Source organism: Vipera ursinii (assembly GCF_947247035.1).
Source record: "Vipera ursinii genome assembly, chromosome: 6".
NCBI classification, from domain to species: domain Eukaryota; kingdom Metazoa; phylum Chordata; class Lepidosauria; order Squamata; family Viperidae; genus Vipera; species Vipera ursinii.
Window position 1 is genome coordinate 62,231,376 of NC_139515.1, and position 25,675 is coordinate 62,257,050.

At 37.9% G+C, this 25,675-nt stretch overlaps 1 protein-coding gene across 2 annotated transcripts in view; it reads left to right on the forward strand.

The window, feature by feature from the left end:
* TMEM184B (transmembrane protein 184B) overlaps window positions 1-23,237 on the forward strand; it is a 41,508-nt gene extending 18,271 nt beyond the window's left edge. For both annotated transcript variants that reach the window (XM_083365795.1, XM_083365796.1), the window contains exons 4-9: window positions 5,544-5,634; window positions 7,289-7,364; window positions 11,770-11,861; window positions 14,000-14,169; window positions 16,785-16,973; window positions 19,648-23,237. In XM_083365795.1, coding sequence (XP_083221921.1) covers window positions 5,544-5,634; window positions 7,289-7,364; window positions 11,770-11,861; window positions 14,000-14,169; window positions 16,785-16,973; window positions 19,648-19,889 — 860 coding nt within the window. In that variant the 3' untranslated portion in view covers window positions 19,890-23,237. The remainder of the gene's footprint in view (window positions 1-5,543; window positions 5,635-7,288; window positions 7,365-11,769; window positions 11,862-13,999; window positions 14,170-16,784; window positions 16,974-19,647) is intronic.
* The last annotated feature ends 2,438 nt before the right edge of the window (window positions 23,238-25,675 follow it).

A 25,675-nucleotide genomic window follows, 5' to 3' on the forward strand; every position in this document is an offset into this window, starting at 1 on the left:
AGTGATTTTCCCCCCCTTTCTTTGCAATCTTAGCACATTGTTGGCTTGTATTCCAAGATCTTTTTCATAAGTACCATTAGAGAAAGATTGCAATTATTTATATACGTTTTAAGGATGGATTTTTTTTTTCTAAGTTCAGTATTGGGCCAAAAAAAAAAACATTCTAGAACACATTGAACCAGGGCATCAGCTAGTTTTTTTTTAGTATTTCAATAATCCAGTATAACTGGAAATTTTAAGTAATTGAAAATAAATAAGCATTCCCTGACCGTGTTTATATTAACTCAAGCTTCAGTTCTGCCCTTTTTTTCTGTTGTAATATCATAGTGGATCATGTGTGATTTGTTTGTAGAAGATTGAATTAAATAGCAACCAAAAACGACCTTTTCTTTGTTTCTTTAACCTTTTGCTACTATCATCATTGAGCATCTAATATATTAATTTATTCTTGTTTTATTTTGAACATAACTACAAATGTTCGTCTTTTTTATATTCACTGCCTCCTTTGCTAAGCTGAGCTCATTATGAGCTTTCTCTTTCCAACTCTACAATTCTAGGCTTCCTGTCTTCCTTTATGACCAAAAAAATGTCATCCTCTTTCCAGTCCCTATTGTTTCTTGCTTTCAAGTCTGCCATAAGCTTTTTGTACAGCTGCTCCAGCTTCTTTATGTTCTCTTCTGTTATTCAAGTTATTTGTAATAATGCCTCTTTCTTTAGGAACCTCTACCCATTGTAGGACTCCCACCAGCTTCTCCTATCATAGGTTCCTACTTATCGTTTGTCTGAATTAAGTAAAATTCACTTTTTGGAAGTCCATAATACATATTAAATGGTGGTCAGTTTTAGTTTCCCTTAAAGTCAAAATCTTCCTTGAATGTACTTAACTCAGGTTTCCTTAACTAGCTCTTCCTTAATAATAAGTTTTAGACCAAGAATCCTGTTGGGCCTTTCTCTAAACTCTGGAGCAGTAAATTGACATAGGAAACCATCAGTCTAAAAATAATGTATTTGTGTTCATTATCTTCCTCAGAAAAAAACCATCACTTGATCACAAAACTCAGGAGAACGGACACTCTCATTTCCAGAACATGATGATCTTAAAACCATTTTGGCATGACAACTTTTTTGTTCTGAGACAAACTCTTTAAAGGAATTATGTCATACACTCCTTAGGTGACTCATCCTAAGAGAAAGAGGATGATTAGAAAGCGGCTAAACCAAGACAGTTACAGAGCTAGGCCCAAACATAAGGACTTGCAAAGAATCAATCCCCAGTAAATTGTGAGGTTTATTTCCTACAACACTAGTGCAGATTCTCTAGCATATCCTCTCGCTCCAAGAGAACCCCAAGCAGAGTACAGTCAAATATCAAAGAACTGGAATGTACAGAAATGCATGACTGTAGGAAAGAACTCTGTGAGAATGATTACTTTTACTTTTGTTTTCTGACCAAGACAACTGTGCACCAGCTGTGGTGAAGGTCTGAGAACACCAGTATAAAACATTCTCCTTTGAAATCTGCTGACTGTTGGAGATACTGTTTTTGTAGCCTGGCTCTAATCCTCCAGGACTTGAAGCCAATTCATTCATCTGAACTTCTGAAGTGTGGCTTGAGCCTTTAGAGTTTGCCTATCTTGTACAGTTTTCTCCTTTCTGTAATTATGCCATATTCCTTTATTTTAAGGTTTAGGGATATGCTGTTTTGCTTGGGCCACTTGGGATGAGATAAAACAATCTTGGTTTCACAAGAGACTATGAAGGATCCCAAATTCTTTATTTTTGAGAAATATAGAGTCCTTCATACTAGTAACAATTCACTGGAATATGATACCTGATGGCAGAAATATATACTCAGCCTGGGAAACTCAACAGGTAAATTTGAGCCAGTGACATATTCTCTGTCCAACTACTTCACAGAGTTATATTGTTCAAATTAAATGAATACAGTTTCTTTGTAAGTTTTCCTAAGTCTCCTGCAAAAAGGCAGGATTTAAATCAAGTGCACAATCAGAAATTATTTTTGTTTAGTTGGGTATTCCCATACCTATCCATTACTGTATGTATAAATACAAAGTCATAGGAAGAAGCCTGTTGTTCTGTAGATCTCGTCTCTTAGCAACAGCTATTATTCCCTTTGCTTCGCTTATGGAGATTGCAAACATCATAACATCTGCTTGGAGGGTCAGTTTTCATTCTAAAATTTGCCACTTTGTCCAGTTCAATATCCTGTGTGTTAATGGTGTTTTATTTCCCCTCACTTTCTGTGTTTTCCACTCATGAACTGTTCAGAACTATTACTAGAAAAAGCAAGAACAGACGAGAAGAATCTGTCTTCATTTCAAAGGAGATTTTTTTTATTTTGCCATGGAAAGACTTCCCTTATACAAATGTTAATGAACATGGTACTTGATATTTATAATATTTACACAAACCAAATGTATTCTGTTCTTCATACCACCTTCCTCCCCATCGCTTTTTTCTTTTTTTCTTAATTTGGTTAACATGGTCTGATGATAGTGATTTGATGACAAATATTGTTCTAGAATTTGTAAATAATAAGCATATTCGATAATAAAAATATTGCGGCCAAGCCACTTGCAGACATTTCCATGCAATCCTATATATATCTTCTTGGAAGTTAATTCCTTTCTGGGTAAAATAGACATACAATTGTTGTATCCTGTTGTAAACACCTTGTGATGGACTACTGCTTTTATATTGTTTGTTATTTATCAATAAATACATTATTGTAAGTAATTTCTACTTTATAGGAGGATAAAGGAGATAGGCCCCTGGACAGCATGATTTCTTGATGTCTGTAGATGAATTTTCTAGGTTGAACCAAAGTTTTGGTCACAATTAGAAGGCATTTACAATCCATTAAATCATACAGAATTCTTCAACAAAGAATTGAAGAGGAGATTGCTCAGAATAAACATTAATATTATTTGGATTAGTGTAACTTGAAACTTAGAAGAATATATCTTTATGGCAGTAACAGGCATTGAATGTTGAATTTTTAAAAAGTGCCGTGCTTTATTCTTCATTTATTGTACAACAATACAACAATTATATTAGGTCGGTTCTCTGAGCCAAACGTCCAGGCATACAAGGCTTAAATCTTTTATCGTGCTCTCCAAGAAAATAATTTTCTCCTTGCTATTACTAGTTTGAGGAAAGAATATCTCTTCTGCTATCTTAATAAAAATCACCTATATGCCTGCCCCTATGCTTCTATTAGAGACGCGGTGGCTCAGTGGGTTAGAACGCAGAACTTGTCGATCAGAAGGTCGGCAGTTTAGCGGGTCGAATCAGTGCCGCGTAACAGAGTGAGCACCTGTTACTCGTCCCAGCTTCTGCCAACCTAGCAGTTCGAAAGCACGTAAAAATGCAAGTAGAAAAATAGGGACCACTACGGTGGGAAGGTAACAGCGTTCCGTGCGCCTTTGGCATCTAGTCATGCCGGCCACATGACCATGGAGACGTCCTCGGACAAGCGCTGGCTCTTCGGCTATGAAACGGAGATGAGCACTGGCCCCTAGAGTTGGAAACAACTAGCACGCATGTGCGGGGGAACCTTTACCTTTACCTTTGTGCTTCTATTATTAATTTTTTTGAAGAAAAAATGAGATGTTATCACTGCAAATATTGTGAGCATGACACATAAACCTCTTAAAGAACATTTTTAGACATAGATATAGAATCATAAGGCTGGAAGGCACCTTGAAGTTCTAGTCCAATCCCCTGCAGGAGGCAGGAAAGCTTACTGCACACTGGAAAAGTGGTTGTCCAGTCTTTTCTTGAAGATCTCCAGGGATGGAACACCCACAACTCTGGATGAAAACCTATTCGTTAATTGTTCTTGCTGTCAGGGAATTTCTCCTTAGTTCCAGATTGGATCTTTCTTTAACCATTGCTTCTTCTCCTACCTTCAGGTGTTTTGGAGAATAAGTTAACCTCCTCGTGACAGTCCCTCAAATACTGGAAGACAGTCATCATGTCACTCTTAATTCCTGTTTTCATTAGGCTAGACATACTTAGTTCTCTTTACTGTTAATCATATAATTTAGCTTCTAGACCCTTTATCATCTTTGTTGCTCTTATCTTCACTCTTTCTAGGGTCTCAGCACCTTTTTGTATTGTGGCAAGTAGAATTGGATGCAGTATTCCAAGTGTGGCCTCACTAATGTAATATAGAGTGGTACTATCACTTCACATTATCTTGTTGCTATTCCTCCATTAATGCAACCTAGGACTGTATTGGCTTTTTTGGCAACTGCAGCATACTGCTGGCTCATACCTAAATGATAGATGACTAGGACACCACGATTCCTGTCTATGATGTCTCCCTTGGACAACTTCTCTGACTCTTCCTCAGAGGCCGGCTCAAGGGTGGAAGAGCTCATGCTGTATTAGCATCCTGTGTTCTTTGGAATGTGATAATTGGGCTAAAATATGCTATTTTATCCTAAAGGCAGATTTTTGTTATTTTTGTGAGCAAGCTTACCAATGTAATAGCTGCTGAGTATTTGGATAAGAAACCTTGTTAAGTCACTTCTTCATTGAACATACTAACAATTTCACAGACACTAGGGAGCACTATGATTCTAAAAATGTGTTTAGATTGCAATGAAAAAGACATCTGAAGATTTGACTTGTTAAATGCTGCAGTTTTTCTTTTGGTTATAGAGAACTTTCTAAAAGAACAAATCAATGCTCAGAATTCATAACTAATTTCAAAATGGATGGTTTAACAGTGTAACACTCAGTGGATCATGAGTGTAATGTATATCCTTGCTTGAATAGTTAAGTACCAGTTATCTAAAATGCTCATCTGGATTTCTTTTCAGAGGACATAGAGATCACTGTCTGTAGAACCTGGCTTGGATGCTGAAGGTGCTTCAGTCAGCAGAATAACTTTGAGATAAATTTTGTCTAACGGAAGAATTAATTGTTTTCTAATTTCATTTAATGATCATTACATACATGGATATAAATATCATGAAATGCTGTATTGGTTTCCTTGCTGCTTTTCCCCCACCATTTCTGTTTACTCTGCTAGCTCTGGCAACAAGCAAATAATTTTGTCTTGAACAATTTATTTGCTGTAGCTGCCAATAATGACTTTTCTGTTTTTAGCAGCATCCATCATATCTCTAAATCATTTTTAATGAACCATTTAAAAAAGCACATCTCATTATTGAAACAGCAGATTTTTAAAAATCACAAGCACAATGCAAAAATCATCAAGGGCATTTTTCAAACACTCGTTCTTACAGTGACCTCTTCTTACAATGACATTTTGCTTATACTGAGCGATATTTTACTAGCTTAATATGTGCCTTTCTTTCTTTCTTCCTTCCTTCCTCCCTTCCTTCCTTCCTTTCTCTTTCTTTCTTTCTTTCTTTCTTTCTTTCTTTCTTTCTTTCTTTCTTTCTTTCTTTCTTTCTTTCTCTCTCTCTCTCCTTCCTTCCTTCCTTCCTGCCTTCCTTCCTTCCTTCCTTCCTTCCTTCCTTCCTTCTCTATCTCTCTTTTTTTTGCAGCTTTTGTCATCTATAACTTCCTTAGCCTTTGCTATGAATACCTAGGTGGAGAGAGTTCCATCATGTCTGAAATTAGAGGAAAGCCTATAGAGTGAGTATTTGGTGTCTATATACATATGCGTACTTTATGTTCTAGGACAGCAGAAGGTTTGAAAGAGGTGCTTTGTGCCATATGGCAGGGCTTTTCAACCTTTTCACCCATTGTACCACTTTTAGGATATGGCAACATCAGAGTACCCTAGCAAGGTGTCAAAAACTTGATGACCAAAAAAAAAAAAAGGGAAAAAGTGATGAAGTACAGGTAGTCCTCAACTTACAACAGTTCGCTTAGTGACTGTTCGAAGTTACAATGGCACTGAAGAAAGTCCCCCCCAAGGAACAGCCGAGCAAGACATATGCCTGCCCGCTTGGCGGTGCTCTTCCTCCTCTCCAAGGTTTTCATTGTTGTGAGCATTTCTGTTGAGGATTGGCGGTGGGGGGGGGGTGTTTGGTTTTTATTCCCCCTCTCTCTGCTGGGTGGTGGCAGCAGGTTTTGGTCACTTCACATGACCCTGGGACACTGTGACCATCATAAATATGAATCAGTTGCCAAGCATCTGAATGTAAATCACAAGACCCTGGAAATGCTGCAACATTCCAGCTGATTGGTGCTTCTTCTGGGCTCAGAAGCGCCAGGATCAGTGCTGAGCTCCAGCTGGAGCCTGGCACTGATCCTGGCACTTCCGCTGAGCCCTGACAGCCCTGCAGCTCCAGCTGTCTCTCGCTCAGGCTTGTGCAGTGCTGCCACTGGTTCAGCTCATTCCCCTCCCCCGCTACCATTTTTCTAGGATGGTCACGTATCACCAACCTGGTGCCTCTGTACCACAGGTGGTACCCATACCACTGGTTGAAAAGCCCTGCCATATGGATTGTGAATGAAGCACTCACTTTGAATGGTTCAAGAACATTTGTCTTTTGCAAGGCTTGTACAACTGAAAATTGTTCCAACTCTTGCAAAGGAGGTAGTTGCTTTAATGATTTGAAGAGAGATGCTTCATTTATATTCCCATGTTTCCTAAAGCACTTCTTTCAGATGCTTTGCAATATAATCATTCTCTATTTGGTGGGAGAAAGACTAGACAGATATCAATTATAGCATTTTTCTATCTCTTCTACAAGGAACACTCTACAAGAAGACGGTGATTTATATTTATAATTGCAACTCTTGTGATATATAAAAAGTATAAAATATATAAGAAATCCAAAATGAAAAGAAACTAATAATAAAAACCCTGATATCGAATAAGATAGTGTTCACCATATCAATATTTTGCATTCAGCTGGTTGATTAATTGGATTGAATTGTAATATTAGTAGCCTTTTTGTTCTTAGCCTGTCCAGAATTTAATTTTAAGCATTCAGTATCCAACATTGAAATTAACAGGTTCCACACTGAGAACGTGTGGAATTAGCAGTACTCCAGAAATACAAACAATGTAGTGTAGCTCTGTTGAAATTAGTGAGAATTTTGTCTTACAGCAGTGAAAGGAGTATTGAATCTTCCAGATTTAATTTGGCATGAAAAGCATGGTGAAAGAAATGTTTGTGTGCCTGTTTTATTTGCTTCTTTGATAGATTTTACTTAAAAGGGGCACCATATTGTCATTCCCTTGTTATATGCATAAACATATATTTATTTTATTAAGCCAAATTCCACATAAAATTTTACTTTGTTCTAATTTGACATACTGCTTTGTTGCTTTTAGGTCCAGCTGCATGTATGGGACTTGTTGCTTATGGGGAAAGACATACTCGATTGGCTTTCTGAGATTTTGTAAACAGGTATGGATTGACAATATCAGACTGAAAAACTGAGTCCTATCACAGTGATTTTCTTTTCCCCTCCATGGCATATTTCAAAGGGTGATCTCTTGAGATTATTTAAGATTTATCTCATTGCAAGAGGTTTGACGTCAGTGTTGATTAATATGAGTGGATGTATCCAGGAAATTCTTTTCTTGTTCTCTCATAAAATTTTAATTTCAAATCTTACAAATAGTTATGGGAATTAGTCTTCCATTTGTGACAACTTTAAAAATTAGAACTGGGAAAAAACAAAATTATTTAGTTCCCTTTTAAACCATGAGTTTGTGGCAATGAAGGGTGAGTTATGGAACAGGAAATTATGAATTGAAATTTCACTAGCTTCACTGATGTAAGTCGTCACTTCAATTTTCAGCCAAGAGCCTTGCAATTGAAGAAGCTTTTTTGGTATATAAACTAAACTTAAAAGAAAATAAAAAGTTCAAGGAAAAAGAAAAAAGAAGAAAGAGAAAAGTAAGAATATAATAAAGAATGAGAATATATGTATAAAGAAGTGACTTCCAATAACAATAAATGCATAACAAATTTAGTAACTTAATAACTTTTCACCTTCTCTAAAGTTATAAACATTTATCATCTTCAATACTGGTATCAGCAGAAAGTCCAAAAAAGTAGCTGAAGTAGTAGTAGTAGTAGTAGTAGTAGTAGTAGTAGTAGTAGTAATAATAATAATAATAATAATAATAATAATAATAATAATAATAATAATAATAATAATAATAATGCCATGTTTCCCCAAAAGTAAGGCCTACCCCCAAAATAAGCCCTAGTTTTGGGACACCTAAAAATCAAACTAAGGCGGGGGTACGGTGTGGATCTGCCTCACAGACAGGCCTCTCCTTGCCGGCCCACTTCTCCTGCAGCGTCTTCTGTAGCCAGGCCTGCATTTCTCAGTCATAGGCCTTTCCAGAAGGCCTGTGCAGCCAAGAACCAAGCTATGAATTCAATCCATAGCTCAGTTCTGCAAGACCTCTGCAGCCGAGGACCGAGCTATAGATTGAATCCATAGTTTGGTACTCGGCTGCATAGGCCTTCCAGAAAGGCCTGACTGTAAAATGCAGGCTGGAATGCAGCTGCAGAAAGCTGCTCCTTCAGCCCCAGAAGAAGTGGACCGGCTGGGTGGGGCTGTTGGTGCCAGAAGTGAGCAAGACATCCCTGGTGCCTCTTTTGGAGGAAAAAAAAAAGACCTGGTCTTATTTTTGGGAAAACACAGTAATAATAATAGAGTTGGAAGGGACCTTGGAGGCCAGGTAGGAAACCCTATACCATTTCAGACAAATGGTTGTCCAGTTTCTTCTTAAAAACTTCCAGTGTTGGAACATTCATAACTTCTGGAGGCAGGTTGTTCCACTGATTAATTGTTCTAACTGTCAGGAAATTTATAACAACAACAACAACAATATAATGCCTGCAGTGCCTGGAGACAGCAGAATAGAAGAGAAAGAACTGGAGAAGATAACAAAATACAATGACCTACAAATAGAAATAGAATGACTGTGGCAAAGGCAAGGTAGGGTAGTACCAATAGTAATAAACACCTTGGGTGCAATCCCAAAGCAACTTGGAGGGCCACTTGAACACCATTGGCATTGACAAATTCACCATCAGTCAATTGCAAAAGGCGGCCTTACTAAGAAGAGCTTCCATCCTGCAACGATATCTGTAATACCATCAGTTCAAACATCCACATCTGCTTATCCCAAGTCCTTGGTAAGGACTCGATAGGTAGACAAAAATGCCAAATCCAGTCTGAACATCTGGCTGACTGTGCAATGATCAGTAGTAGTAGTAGTAGTATTAGTATTAGAGTTCGAAAGGACCTTTGAGGTCTTCTAATCCAACCCTCTGCTCAAGCAGCAGACCCTATACCAGACATGTCAAACTCGCGACGTCACGTGACATCGCGCAACGTATTGGAGCTTTTTCCCCATTGCCAGCAATGAGGTGGGCGTGGCTTTGTCATGACGTGTCCGGCCTGTGGGACGGCAGTTTGACACCACTTCCCTATACCATTTCAAACAAATGGCTGTCCAATCTCTTCTTAAATCCTCCAATGATGGAGCACCCACAACTTCTGGAGGCAGGTTGTTCCACTGATTATCGTTCTAACTGTCAGGAAATTTCTCCTTAGTTCTAGGTTGCTTCTCTCTTTGGTTAGTTTCCATCCATTGCTTCTTGTCCTGCCTTCAGGTGCTTTGGAGAATAGCTTGACTCCCTCTTCTTTGTGGCAACCCCTGAGATAGTGGAACACTGCAATGTTTCTATATACAATATAGAAACAATGTATGATTTAGCCATGCATAACTTTTAGTGCTGTAATTATTTTGAGTTCAGTCTTCTTCCACATCTAGCTACTGACAAATTTCTGAAGAGTTTAATAGTTAAGTAGTAATTTGTAAATACTAAAATGAATATGTTTAATGTTTGTGTATGCTGAACAGTGTGTGCTTAAAAAGACAGATCATAACAAAAAGGTTGTGATCCTTTAATTTTTGTTTACAACTCAAAAGTTTGGCATGAAGAAATGTATGTACATTGCTTACATGGATAACAAAGGGTTTCTTTGACAACGTTGAAACAACAGGTTTGACTGGATTATCAATCCATTCATTTCTAGGAAGAAGGAACTGCTGTGTGCTTGCTTCTGGCGTTCTGTTTGCCTAGGGCAAAAATGGCATTCTTCGATCTCAGAAAGTGATAGGTGATGAGATTCTGAAGAGCCATCATAGGCTTTGATTTGTCTCTTTCTCAGACATCTGCCTGATGACTGGGTAGTTGTGTAGGTCATTTGCTCCCACTTGTTCTTCCAGTATGTCTTAATACTTTTTTTCACGAGGAAGTGTTTAAAAATAAACACTTGTGGGATTGGGCTACAGGAAAATGATTAAACAGTCCCCAGACTGAAGAAGAAGAAGCTCAAACGAACAGTTTAACAATTAGCTTGACATTTTCCAGTTCACAAGTTGGTTATGACTCACTGTTTGGACTGTGCTTGGATTTTAATCTCTTTTGAGTCTTATGATCATCCCTCAAGAATGATCAGAAACAAACTTTTCCTTTTCTTTGACTTTCTTTTCTGTCTGACTGAATGGGCAGCTTCCAGTGGGTATATTATAAAAAATATTTCTTTTGAAACTATCTTGGTTTCACTAGGGCCATTATATCTGGGCTGCAAAACATTGGGATGATAACAAAATGGTGACAAATAAGTAAACTTTTCTATATTTCTGAAATACTATCCAGAGGTTAACTGGGTTTTGCAGCCTAGATATGGTAGTCCTGCTCATCCTTATATTGTTCTGTGATTATTAGGCCTAGTTTACATTCAGCTGCATCCAAGACATATAGCTAACATTTCCTGTACTTGAATCATTTCACAGGCTTCCCAGAGATCTAGTACCCTAGTCTAAGATAGCATATTACATAGCTAAAACATTTCTAAAGTGCTATGTAGGCAGTCACTTAGACCACCATTAGCTAGTATTGTTCCCTGCCTTCCAACAGTAAACAGAACCACTGCTTTATACTTCATAAGCAGTAGCAAACAAATTTAATAAATAAAGGGCTGGAACATCCTTGGCAATGATGATTATTAGCAGTTTAAAGAATTAGAAATGATTTTTAAAAACTGTAACAAAAGAAGCTAGTGTACAAGAAATCCAATAAAAACTATATAGTACATGATCCTGCCTATTGCTATGTTTATGCATCTGTGAATAAATAGGACAGGAGTATGAAGTTATGTATGAATCTGGCAAGGTTTTTTTCTTGGATCTATTTATGAATTTCAGGCTGCTGTTTTTTTAAGTACTGTATTGTATCTATGTAAAAGAATGATTTCAGAGTCTAGGTTGCTGTGAAGTATATATATATTTTATCTATAGTCAAGGGTTTTTTGAATTCAAGGAAGTTTTTTATGTACTTTATTCACAAAATTTGACTTTGAGTTGAACTCAGCTCCTAACAACTTACATGAATATATGATACAGAAATGGTTTCTGAGACATTTCTTGAACTGCCTAATAGCCTGTAGTTCTGCTCCTCCAAGGTGGGCCCTTTTCCACCTTGGGGATCATACGTGGAGCGAAGCCTGATTGTCTCTTCTAGAACTCAAGTCAGAGAAGTCAAATAAATCATATTTTTACCTTAAGTACAGTTAATTAATATTCAGACCATATGCTCAAACAGAAGAATGAAAGAAAGTAGATGATCAGAGCTGGTTAAAGAACCCTGGTTGTGCCATTGAGATGTCTTGGGACCACAGCTTTCAGAATTCCCAATCCTGAAAAGATTTAGGAAGTCAACATCTGTATATTTTTTCTTATTCTCATTTTGTCTGCCTTTCTGTTTTCCTTTCCTCCAGGCCACACTGCAATTCTGTGTGGTGAAACCCCTCATGGCAATTATTACAGTTGTTCTTCAGGCATTTGGAAAGTACCAGGATGGAGACTTCGAGTAAGTAAATAGTTTAATTGTAAAGACATTCTTTGTTAAATAATGCATACCTGACATGCAGAAACAAGTCAAGTCTTTATTTCAATCACTGACCAGCAAAATAAAGCTTTGAATGGGAACTAGTTTTTGTAAAAATGAATGCTTGCTGTAAGAACTGGGAGAACAAAAGAGGACTATATGCATAAAAGAGAAGAGCATAATAATAATAGTATTAGATGTAGAAGTGGAAGATCAAACCCAAATAATTCTTTTGGCATTATATTTTAAATGAGTGGAGAGACTGGATGGACACAAGATAAGGGAAAAAACAGTATATTGGTTCTGTACATGGTCAAGCATGCATGTTTTTCTCCCTGTAATTAGTATTTCTTCAGATACTTCTAGGCCCTATTTTTACTGTATTTCCCCAAAAATAAAAACCAGTCTTATATTTTTTTTGCCTCCAAAAGAGGTACTAGGTCTGTTTTCGGGGAGTGTCTTACCCACTTACCTCAGGACTGCTGCAGACAAGCCTTCCATGCCCTGACACCTGTTGCACCGCTGCCCAACTTGTTTTTTTCGGCCACTCGTGGCAGGATGCCACATGACACATTGTGCTGGTGCCCCTCACAGCAGGACACAATGTGCCTTGCGCCAGTGCTACCACTGGCGGCAGGACACCACATGGTACGTTATGCCGTGGCATGCACAAGTGGCAGCATCGGTGCAACGTACATGTGGTGTCCTGACATGAGAGGTGGCACCGGTGTGACACATCACATGGCCTCCTGCCGTGAGTGGCAGCACCGGCACAACTCACCACATGGCGTCCTGTGAGCAGCAGCACCAGCGCGATATGCCATGTTGCCTCTTGCAATAAGCGGCCGCCAGTAACTAGAAGAAGTGGGCCAGCGGCCATGCAGGTTCCTGCTGGATGGGGCTGCTGTTGCTGGTGCCTCCGCCACAAGGCAAGGCAGGTGTTGAGGCATGGTTAGGTCTAGCTGTGGGGGCCCTGAGGTAAGCGGGTGTGGGGCTTACCTCACCTCACCCCATTTTGTACAACCAGATGGTGGGACGGAGTGGGCGGGGTCTTAACTAGGGCTTATTTGGGAGATAGGGCTTATAGTAAGTGCACATGTAAAAATCAAGCTAGGGCTTATTTTCAGGATAGATATTTTCAGGAAAGCAGTTGTGTGTGTGTGTGTGTGTGTTTGCGAATAAGTGCCTTATATTAGAAGTCTCCAGGCAGAATAAAACAAAAGATAATAAGCCAGAATATAGATGGAGCTGATCTTAAATTCAAAACCTTAGATGAGTATCATATGATCTTCATTTGACTTTAGAACAAAAGAAATGTTGGTAGTAACTTAAATTCTGGAAAGGGAATTACATTACAGAAATAGGATGCCAGAATCAGAAACTTCACACATTGTACTGCACACAGTGATGATATACAGAGCAAAACCATAGCAGAGTCTAAGTCAGATATCGAGGCTTTATAGCATTACAGATTTGAGCATTATCACCAACATCTTGATTTTGGGTTGGATATATGATGCCTATCAATATTATTACTTTAAAACCAGTATAATGTAATTCCTAAATCATATTTCTTCCAATAACCTAGCTGTCCATTCTGTGATAACTCTGTAGACTTCTTGTTGTCTCCAGACACTGTCCCAGCATCTGCACAGTTCCACCTGATTTTGGCATCAGGGAGAAATAACAGTTAAACATTATTAGCATCCTGATGTCATCCAAATCCTAAGGCATGATGGAATCACCCAGTTCATACAGATGTAACTAATGAGTAGGGCAAAAAAGAACCTTTTGGCATAACCTAGTAGCCATTGAATTGAATGTAGCTGCCGTAATACAACCTCTTGGAATATTGTAGTTATATGCAGATTCAGTCATAAGGCCATTTCCCTAATTTTCATTTTCATTGTAAAACACCACTTAACTCTGTTTAGGACCATTCAAAATTGTTTTTAACTGGACTTACTATAATATTATAGAAACAATACGTGTGTGTCTCTTTGCAATGCCCATTGTTTAATGACTGGAGGATATACTTGGGTCAGAGAAAGTCTATGCTGTAAATTTTCTTAAGATAAACAATACTAAAAACATATGACATCTTTTTTTTTCTTTTCCAGTGTCACAAGTGGATATCTCTATGTGACAATTATTTACAATATTTCAGTCAGCTTGGCCTTGTATGCCCTCTTCCTCTTCTATTTTGCCACCCGTGAACTTCTCAGTCCTTATGGTCCTGTCCTAAAATTTTTCATGGTCAAGTCTGTTATTTTCCTGTCCTTCTGGCAAGGTGAGGTATTAATGCACATGTTTACAACTCGCAAGCACAAATAACTGAGAACATTTAGCAGCTCATTATAATTGAATAATGTTACGTTTGATTTTTTTTTAATTTCCGATGCCATTTTGTATGTATGTTGGTTCCACTTTGGAATAATAATAATAATAATAATAATAATAATAATAATAATAATAATAATAATAATAATAATAATAATAATTTTATTTATATACCGCCCTTCTCCCGAAGGACTCAGGGCGGTGAACAGGGCAGATATATAAAAAATACAAAAATACAAAAGTTAAAAGAAAATTAAACATATGCCCAACTAAAAACAATAAATACATATATTAAAAATGGCAATAAAAACCCAACCCATCCCCCATCAGGCCAGGCCGGCTTGTTCAAATAAGAGTGTCTTCAGATCGCGACGGAAGGAGCGAAGGTCGGGCGCCATCCGGAGCTCAACCGGCAACCAATTCCATAGCTCCGGGGCGCCCACAGAGAAGGACCTCCCCCTGGGGGCCACCAATCGACATTCTCTGATCGGTGGCACCCTGAGGAGGCCCTCTCTGTGGGAACGCACAGGGCGGAGGGAAGTTGATGCCGACAGCAGGTGCTCCCTAAGGTACTCCGGACCCATGCCATGTAGGGCCTTAAACACCATTACCAGTAGGGCCTTAAACACCATTACCAGTACCTTGAATCTCACCCGGAAGACAACTGGTGCAGCTCACGGAGCAGAGGTGTAACATGGGAGTATCGGGAGACTCCTAACACAACTCTCGCGGCTGCATTCTGTACCAGTTGGAGCCTCCGAGTGGTCCTCAAGGGCAGCCCCATGTAGAGAGCGTTGCAGTAGTCCAGACGAGAGGTCACGAGCGCATGAGTGACCGTACATAAGGCATCCCGGTCTAGATAGGGCCGCAAGTGGCGCACCAGGCGAACCTGGGCGAAGGCCCCCCTAGTCACAGCTACTATATGGTCTTCCAGAGTGAGCCGTGAATCTAGGAGGACTCCCTAGGCAATTCATTCAGTCAAGTGCCAGGCAGTTTTAGAATCAGATTATTTCCAATTGTCATAAATAGAAGGTGCTAAATAAACAAATCAATCCAGCAGTTTCTAGGATTATATACTTAAATTTATTCATTATAGTTTATGCAATAAATCCCCCATTTGAATTTAGTATCCCTTCTGGATCAGTACACTGGTTAGTATATCTGTGCTTTATGTTCAAATTAGCATAAAAACATAAGAAATGAAAGCCTGGATTGGCTAGGGAAAACTTGACATCATGTCTTGTATAATATAAATAATTACTTTTCTGAGTCTGATTAGTCATCATTCCAAACTTTGGATAGTGTAAACAGGCATAAAAGGGTTTTTAAAACTTTTTAAAGATATACAGTCAGCAGTGTCTTTTCTGAACATATTCTGATATGAACTGAATTTTTTTTAGTTTACTGTTTTAGACCATCAGACATGGACTAAGGGAGGTTTGCTTGCAGTGGTTCAGATCCTTAATGTTATCTGAAGTAGAGAAGGCGGTTCTAGAGAACTAAAGTTCAATAAAATAGGGCATGGATTCTGTCTTATTTCCTATGCTACATGAAATTACTGGAAGAGGTCATTTGGCTCTTTGGAATAGGATGCTATTCAGCTCAACTGGTCTCTAAGAAGAAATGATTACCTTTCAATACAGACTAAATTTCAATAATGAGCTGTATGTGGAAAAAAATTCCGGTATTAAACCCAGAGAAAACAGAGGTGCTCTTGGTAAGAAGAAAGTTGGACTCTGGGATTGAAATTATCTCTGGATTGGGTTGAGAAAGAGTAGGTTTACAGTTTGGGGGTTCTCCATGACCCCCAACTATCACTGATTTTGCAACTGAAGTGTGGAGCACTTTTGCACAATTCTGGCTAATGTGTCAACTGCAACTTTCTTTTAGCTGATTGTATGCAGTGACTGCCCTAAGGAGCTGCATTTGGCTTCCATCATTTAGGAAGAAGTAAAAATACACCTCCTTCACCAAATACTTAACAGTTAACTAGCTACTATAATTTATTTTCATTTTTGATGTTTACTAATTGTACTCAGAAGTTAAAAACAAAGTTGAACACTAAGTATATTTTACACTATTTTATATTGTTATATTCTATTTTGAGATTTGGAATAAACTGTATTAGAATAAAAACACAGAGACATTTAAATCACAGAGACCAATTCCTTGCTCCATGCAGTAATCCAAATTAAATCATCTACATAAGGTAGTTGTCCAGGGTTTTCTTGAGAACCTCAAATGAAGAGTAACTTTCTAGATAATTGGCTTCATTGTTAAAGTATTCTTACCTTTTGTTTTTCAGTGAGAATCTGTTTTTCTATCATTTAAAACCACTACTCCATGTCTTCAAGATGAAAGAAACGACATGGCCTTCCAAAAGAGAGAGGGAGAGAGAGAGAGAATAAGCAATTAAGCAAATTAAGCAAAAAGGCTTAACAAAATGAATGGAAATACGAACCAAAATCAGTAATAATCTTATAAACAATTCATAATAATCCACAGTAAAACAGGTAAAAATGAACACGTGGGGAAAGGAGTCTGAGAATATTTCTTTCATTTCAGGGATGCTATTGGCCATTTTGGAGAAGTGTGGTGCAATTCCTAAGATCCGCTCAGCCAATGTATCTGTGGGGACTGTAGCAGCTGGCTATCAGGATTTCATCATCTGTGTGGAAATGTTCTTTGCAGCTATTGCTCTGCGGCATGCATTCACTTACAGGGTCTATGCAGACAAGCACCTTGATGCGCAAGGTATGGAGGTCATTACTGAATCTGCAATAAAAAGCTGACTTAATTCACTCTCTGAATACTTCATTTGAAAAGTAGAATGCATTTTCCTTTGGTCGTATTTGTACATAGATTAGTACCAGATCTGGTTTTCTTTTTTCTGAACATGGCTATATAGAGTTGAAAGACAATGTTATATAGGTCACCAACCTATGACACCACCAGCAATTTTCTAGATTTATAAGGACTCTCCTGCATAGAATATGAAATAAGCAAAAGGCAACTAGAAGGCATATCCCTGTTGAATTGTGCATCTGTGTAAAATAAGAGAAGCAGTTTTGGAATAACAGTCTTAAAATGAAGAGAGTAAAAATATTGAAGGCACAGGAAAGCCAAGTAGTATTTTGACCACTAGAATTCACCTCCAAGGATGCAAATACAGTCATCATTACAAGTCTTGTGTTCACGTACTTTTTTTAATATTAAAAGAGGTCTGAGTGCTTTTATTTCTATTATAAAAGGTCCTTGATGTTCTCTTTGCTTGGTTGTTTGCTTGCAACAGTTTAATTACCCAAAGTAGGTAACATCATCAGTGCTAGTAGGGAGTGGGGTTTGCTCTCAATTTACATTGTCCTGTCAGTGTTGATGGGAATGGTCTTGGTGGTTCTTTAATTGGCCTATTTGCTGTTAGTATGTTTGTCAGTTTCTTGATTGCAGTATTGTTCACTTCTTGATTGTTAGTCTGATATTAATCCTGGTGTCAAAGAAGTAAACAGTCCCCTTATCAAGGCACTGCCAAACAAGCTAATAGTAAACAGGCTAATCAAAGAATAACCAAGACCACTCCCGTCAGCATTGACAGGGCAATCCACTACAATATAAATTGACAGCAAACCCCATTCCTCACTAGCATCGATGATGTTACCTAGTTTAGGGAATGAAACATCCGCAAGAAAACAACCAAGCTCAAGAGAGCACCAAGGACCCCCCCCCCTCATTTCAACCTTGAGCTACAAATATTCTCTTTTATTGGTATTTCTATTGTGTTGTTCAGAACTGATTGTATAGATATATTTTTTCTGCATTGCTTGAGTAAGAGTTCTGGGTCAAGAGCATTGGTGAAATTGGGTGGCGGGTAAAGAGTAAAGAATTCAACTTGCTATACTACCTGAGAATTGCTTGCCATTTCAGACTGTTGTTTCCCATATTTTCCTCTCTTTTTTTTCTCCTCCTTTTCTCTTTCCCTTGCTTTGGGCTCTGGTATCTGGCGCAGCTGTTCCATCATATGGTCCATATGGTAGGTGCCAAGCTCTCTCTGCACTTGTTTGTTTCTTCGTTGTTGAGGCACTTCAGCTTCCTGCACTATTTCTCCTAAGTCATATGTTAGAAACAGCAAATATTTGTGCTTTGGGGAAATCATCAATAAAGTGGGAGGCCTCATTAAACGTATTTCCTGAACACTACAAAAGTTCTGCCTAATAGGAACAGCTGTAATGAAAACTTTAAAAAAAACCCACAGCTGCAGTTCAGTGTCTCTAATGGGTTTGTACACAATATGACTCACTGCCTTCAGTAACGAAGTATTAGTATATAAGATGATATGAAACTCTATTGCTTTTGCTGCAGTAGATTACAGGTAGTCCTCGCTTACTAACTGCCTCATTTATTGACCATTAAATTTATGCTGCTATAAAAATTGCGATCGATTTATGATCATCATAGTATCCCGCAGTCACTTGATTGCCATTTGTGTACTTCCCGTGGATTAAGGGAGAACATTGAAATAAAACCATTAAGTTGTCATTTGCTGTTTCACTTATAAACAGACTTGATGGTCTCAATTATGGGTGCTAAGCAAGGACCACTTGTAATATGCCCACACCTCTGGAAATTATCTATACTATAGGTTATAACTGCTTTTGTTTCTTTAATTGATACAGTGTACTGTCCAAAATATTCTGATGATCTTTTTATTTTAATATTTTAGTTCAATCATAATAGGCATATTGTGAATAAAAGTAGCAAAGGCATTGTTATTTTTTTCTGTAACTGTATGTGATCTACATTAGCGGTCCCTAATCTTTTTGGGCACCGGCAACTGGCTCCGTGGAAAAAGATTTTTCTGTGGACTGGGGGGGAGGGGTGGGGGGACATGGTTTCGCACTCTGCCTACCTCCCCATGTCTGCAGATGGGGGCTTTGCTGGTTTGCGTGGCCTGGTTTCCAGTGCACTGCAGACCAGTGCTGATGCACCGCTTCGGGGTTGGGGACCCCTGAACTACACCATTGGTAGGCAAATACAGATTTTCTAATTTCTGATTCACAATTTACAGACTCCTCTTTTTTAAAACAGCAACAGCAAAAATGACTCACTGACTTCAAGTTATATGCTAAATAAATAAGATTTTACAGTTTTATGTATTTTAAGAAAATTCTGGTCAGCTTACAAAGATAAGATTTAGAGTTGGAGTTGATATTTTTATGAAGGAACTGAAAAGAACAAAATATACTTAAAATACATTTACTCCTAATTTGAGGTAGTATCCAAATTTCTTTACTTGTCAAAATTAATTCCTGCCTAATTCATGCCCTTGTTAATATATGGGCACCAGGAGAAACTACTGTAGGTAGCTTTTGATCAGGTTTATGGGATAACTGGAGAAAAGCTTCCATTTTTCATATACTGTATCTCTTTCTAGGACGGTGCGCCCCAATGAAGAGCATCTCTAGCAGCCTTAAGGAGACCATGAACCCCCATGACATTGTCCAGGATGCTATCCATAATTTCTCCCCAGCCTACCAGCAATACACACAGCAGTCCACCCTGGAACATGGACCAACGTGGCGGAATGGCAGTCATATAATTTCACGTTCTCATAGCACCTCTGGTGTCCGTGACAATGAGAAGACCCTGCTTTTGAGCTCAGATGATGAGTTTTAAGGGGTTGGTGGATCATGCCATAGTCTGGAACTTTCCTTTATTTATTGAACCAGAAAACAGGTTATATTCCTTTTTTTACATGGTGCTCAAGTCAGGATTGGGCACCTTCTGATGCCAATTGTAAGCAAGGACCGTCGTGGCTAATGCGGGTGGTATGGACTTCCTTTTCTAAAAGCTTAACTAGTGCACATTTCACTTAAAGAAAAAAAAATTAAAAAAACAGTAAATTGTAGCCTAAAACGGAGGTGTAAGATGAGTAAAACATATTTTGTTTTCATAGTTTTTAGGTGATTTGTAAGGTAAAGGGCTGGTAATACAAAAATCAGACAAATGATTTCCAAGAAATGAGGCTGTATGTTTATTCACTTGTTAAATTATTTGAAATGAAACTAGCAGAAAAATTCATTTTTTCATTTTTTCAATTCTGATTATTTGAGGATAGAATCTCATCCTTATCTATTGCCCTGTTAATTTGTTCTATTAAGTTTTCAATGGTGACCAGGATTTATTTTAATTAATATTCCATAGTATATGTGCAATTAGCCTTTGCAAAGGATCCAAAGTGTGAATGGGAGAAGACAAGAAATTCTGGATTGAAACAATCCATAGCATCTTTTTTCTGATGTAGAAGTGAAATATAGCATTTGTGGGTATTTTTTGCAAAACAAAACAAGATTTTTCCCATCTGTAGAGAAAGACATCTAAGAACCTAAGTGTCAGAGAAAGCTGCCCAAGATACAAATGTATCTATCCGGATGCATATTCCCAGGAAAGTTGCTCAATAAATAGAAGCATGTATCCCACATATATTTTTCATTATGTGTGAGGGTCATGTTGAATTATTTTTCTTCAGGCCTCATCTGATCTTCCTACATACCAGATCTTGCCTTTGCCTTGTCTGTTTTTGTCTGTTTTTGTGCTGTGCATCTCCTGGACTTTAAATTCTATAATACATTTATGGCAAAGTTACCATTTGTCCCTTCTGCTGTAAATATTTTACCTATGTTAATAGTTAATTTAAGTGCAGTGGAATGGAATTTGCCTAAGATGGAGAACATTCCAGCTTCCCTTCCCTTAGTCTTGTTCTGCTCCATTCTGGCCAAGAGATTTAAACATATCTATGCGGTGTGTAGGTATTATCTTCGCCATTATTTTCTACAACCCATAAGATTAAAACATGTTGATCTCATTAGGCATGTTGTATCTTTTATCTAAGAATCACAGGCTCCCTTTGCAAGGAGTAAAATCTGCTGCCACTGGTTTTGCCAGACACGTTTTAAAGTTGAGAAGGGCAATCAGATTAATTGCAATATGTTGCACATCTTTGTTGCTGTTGTGGTTGTGGTAACTGTGCCTGTTTAACACATTGCTGCATAAAAGGGGGATAACATTAGGCCCCTCCTGAGTCTCCTGCATGCTGGTTCTGTTCTAAGCGACGGTCTCCCACAGCATGTGGTGGTTATTTGGCACTTTTTCTTATGGTGCTTTTTAATCCCTTCACTGGAGAGTCTATATGAGGATCTCAGGGGAGTTGACTCTATTGCTCCTTTTCTCTGTGCCTTAATATTCTCACCTCACACACACACACACACACACACACACACCACATTATAGCAAAGACAGATTTCTACAGCAATTATTAGTATTCTTTAGCAAAGCTGTACTTATTCGGGCAAGCATCCTTTGTCCAAATTGTATTTGTTTGGGCAAAATGTATTTGTGTGGAGCTTGGGAAGTTTGCTGAAATTTGTGTAATTTTTCCTGGAGAGATAGAGAGTCTGTGGCTGCTGTCATCATGATTTGCACTTCCCTTTTTCCAGAAGACATTGGAGAGAATTTGGATGATGGAGGACAAAAGCTCCTTTCGCATTTTCTGCTTGAAATAGCTAGAGAACTTGAGATATGAAGAAATGAAGACAGAACAAGAACATGTTTCTGTATGCACACAATCATCAGCCTTGCTTCATATGACTTGTACAATATACATATATACATACATATATATGTATATATATATATTCATATGCACTAAATTTTAAAATCCTTTTAACCAATTAAAATAACAGACCAGTGGCAGCAGAACTCTGATGCTAAGTTCTTTGCAACTCTTAGTAAAGGATGGTTGAACACTATTCTTGCATAAATTATGGAGTTCAGCTCCCTGCAACTGGGAAGTAAGGTCAGTTCAATTATCCTTTAGTGCCAGCAGTAGGGAATTTTTATTGAATAAGATGACATAGGACATCAATATTTCAAAGAGACGTTGAAATTAGCATTTTTCTGCTGTTTATTAAAGAAGCTGGACCTTTTTCTAGCGTTTACCTTGGGTAGGAGCCAGGAATAGTGCTGCTGCTGCTTTAGGGAATGCACCCACTGAAGTTAAGGTGACTTTTACAAAGAAGCAACATCATTTTTTCGGGCCTCTCATGCACTTCTAAATAATGTTTGAAACATGCACAGTCTTTCTATTTATTTCAGCGCTACTTTGCTTCCAAATAATTTTCCTAACTCTAATTCTCAGTATACCTTGCTAATACTTGCACGTGTGAAAAGTTTTCAGCATTAGCCTCCTTTTTTAATAGAATGGGTGAATAATGTGACTGACTTGCAGATATTTCAGTGTTGGGGAGAGCTCTATTTTTTATTTGTATTAATGTATACCATTTATATGTATACTATGCGTACAGACTGATTACATTGAAGCAACCTATATGAAGTTTTAAGTAATTTGATGCCTACAAAGCAAGTACTTTGGGTCCAATAATAGTGTGACTGATTAAAAATTAGAGCCATATGAAAGCACCAGTGCTGTGTGATGGGAAGAGTTTATTGTATATCCATACAGGAAAGAGATGAAAGGGATTGCTCAATGATTGTCCATCCCAGTTAAGGTTCTTGGGAGACTGACCATTTAATACATGTGATTATACATGAGTCCCATCAAAATAATATTGGCACTGCCTGGTTCCTGTTCAACTTCCTTCTCTCTCTCTCTCTCTCTCTCTCTCTCTCTCTCTCTCTCTCTCTCTCTCTCTCTCTCTCTCTCTCCCCCCCTCCCCCTCTCCCTCTCTCCCTCCCTCTCTCTCTCTCCTTGTTGATTTTTTTGCCATGTACCATAACTGCAAGCTCTTTTTTTACTATTTTTCCATATAGTTCAGTTATTTGTATATAAATGGGGGAAAAAACTGTATAATAAGACAGAGTTACCTAGTTTTGTATCTACCATGTAATAACTGATGTGAGTTCAGAGACCAGCTGTTGTCTCTATTTTGTTATTTGTGATGTTATACTGCTTTGGGAAAACATGCAAATATGACAAATAAAGATATAGAGATAATATAGATTGTATTTAATGTGTTTCTGCTGTTTTTGTTCGTTTCCTTTCACATTTTTTTTCTGGAATTACTTTTTGAAAGGTATCGATTTTTATTCTACACCTTGCAAAGGATGCAGAGAATTATTTTAAGACAAAGGGTTACATGACACATGGGGAAGACTGTTGAAAAAGGCAGGTACCTCCAGCCAACGAATTTTTCCACTTGATACAGAAGGACTATACACAGAATTATTCTAACATAATTGATTCGATGTGAAGGATTCAAAATCCAGTAAAGATCATTTTCTGTGCCTGAAATAATACTTGGTTCAAATTTGGGGAATTATCTTGCAAATGTCTTCTGTTGGAACTAAAATATTGACATAAGAAATACAATCATTCTTTTCAGGTAATGGCTTATTAACAGCAAAAAGCTAAGCAGAGAGATTTGAATTAGAGACTCAGAACAGGAAAGGGCAGTAAAGGAGTAACCTGGTAACCTCTCATAGCTTGGTTGTGTAACTTTACTGATCCGAAGAATCTTATTTCCTGCTTCCTTGCCCTCCTCCCACACACAGACATTTTGTTTATCTAGGTCAGAAGGCAGATAAACAACATCTTTTTCTAGAACTAGCAGTGATGGGCATGGTTACATACAGCTAATTAGTCAAATGGATAGACTTGGTTCAAATGATAAATGTTTTGATCTGGAAAGTGCTGATTTGCCAACTATTTTGTCAGAGCTGGGGTATCAATTTTAACCTTTGCATGTCTACATTTGAATTACAGTTTTGTACGCTTAGACTTGTTTCATGTAAGTCATGAAAGTATTCAATAAGCCTTATAAACATGAGGAAGTGTGCCTGTTCAATCCAGTCATGTCCAACATGAAGAGAGGAAGAAAGTAAGTACTGGTGGAAAATAACATGTATCAACCACTGGTAGACCTTTACATTCCCCATATGCCTTAAGAGAAGATTGTTTATCATGCATATTCTTGTTTCAGTGCCTCCGTGACTCCAACCGGGACAACCATTCTTTCCCATCCTCCTCTATTTCCTCACCATCAGAAGCAAAATGTCAAGGTTTTTCCGTTTCTTGTTCTATATCCATCATTTTAAGACACATTCTCCTAGCAGTTTTTCACTTTTATTTCCACCCCTTTAACAACTGTCTTAGAATGTCGTTAAACCAAAACCAAACCCACTTGGTTCCAATCTGTCCAAAAGCGAAAAAGAATTTGCTATTTGAGAGGAGCAATGAGGCAAGCATTCAAAGCTGGTTATATAAACAAAAGAAATCAGATTTTTTTTAACAGATTGTGTAATTGACTAGACTAGAGGCTTCAAAACTAGGATTCTTTGCATCTTAACAGCCGCTGGATTTTTTTTCAAGCAGATGAAACATGGACAGGATATGAATGAAACGTATAGAAGGAGTAGCAGTACCTCTTTGGCTAATAGTGTCAACTTCAAACATGGTGTTGAATTATGTTCTATGCATCCTCCTGATCAGCCACAGGGTCCACTAACTGAGTTATGCTGCTCTCTGGCTACTCTGTTTTAAGGCCAGCAGAAGTAAAAATGATTTGGGGTTGACTTCAACTACTTCAGAGAGTGGAAATTCGAGTAATATTGTGGAAGTTCCCCTTATCTATATTTCTTTAACAAGAACAATACGTCCGGCACTGCCGTATGTGTGCCATGGCGAAACCTCATACAGGAAAACCATTGGGTTTACATCTCATGACCTCAGTATGTTTGGCTTAATCCCAACCCTTTCTCCATGCAATAATGATAATGATATAAATATATGTAAACTTCCCCAGGTCCCTAGAAGGCCTATGACTATTTCTGGCGACTGACACCTAATGATGAGACTACACTTTCACTTCCCCAAAACTTGGTGTCAACAGCTGACTTGTGGTATACTGCTGGAGGTGGTATTTGTCACATTGTTGACAAACATGAAATATATTGTCAGTCATCCTTTCAACCAAGAAACTAAATTTGCTATCATTTAATGTAATTAAAATTTAAGTAATTCAATATATATTTTAATGCTAATGTTATTAAAAGTTTTAAGAACAATAATATGAACTATAACAAACTAAATTAGAGCAGAAAAATGAAAAATAAAGCTAAAAGTGCGATAAGAAGATAGATGTAAATAGAAAAAAATAACCAACAAATATTACATTTTTTAAAACCTTTATTGTCATTTTTTTACTCTGGACACACTGGCACACATTAAAAATGAAATTCTGTTTCCTGCTCTCAAAAGTGTACACATACATAACACACATTGTACATATATATAACACACGTTACAATCTCAAAGATAAGTTTTATAAAAAGATGTATCATAGAACATAGAATAACAAGAGTTGGAAGGGACTGTGGAGATCTTCTAATCCAGCCCCCTGCTTGAACAGAAGACGCAATACCAGAGGTGTCAAACTGCCGGCCCA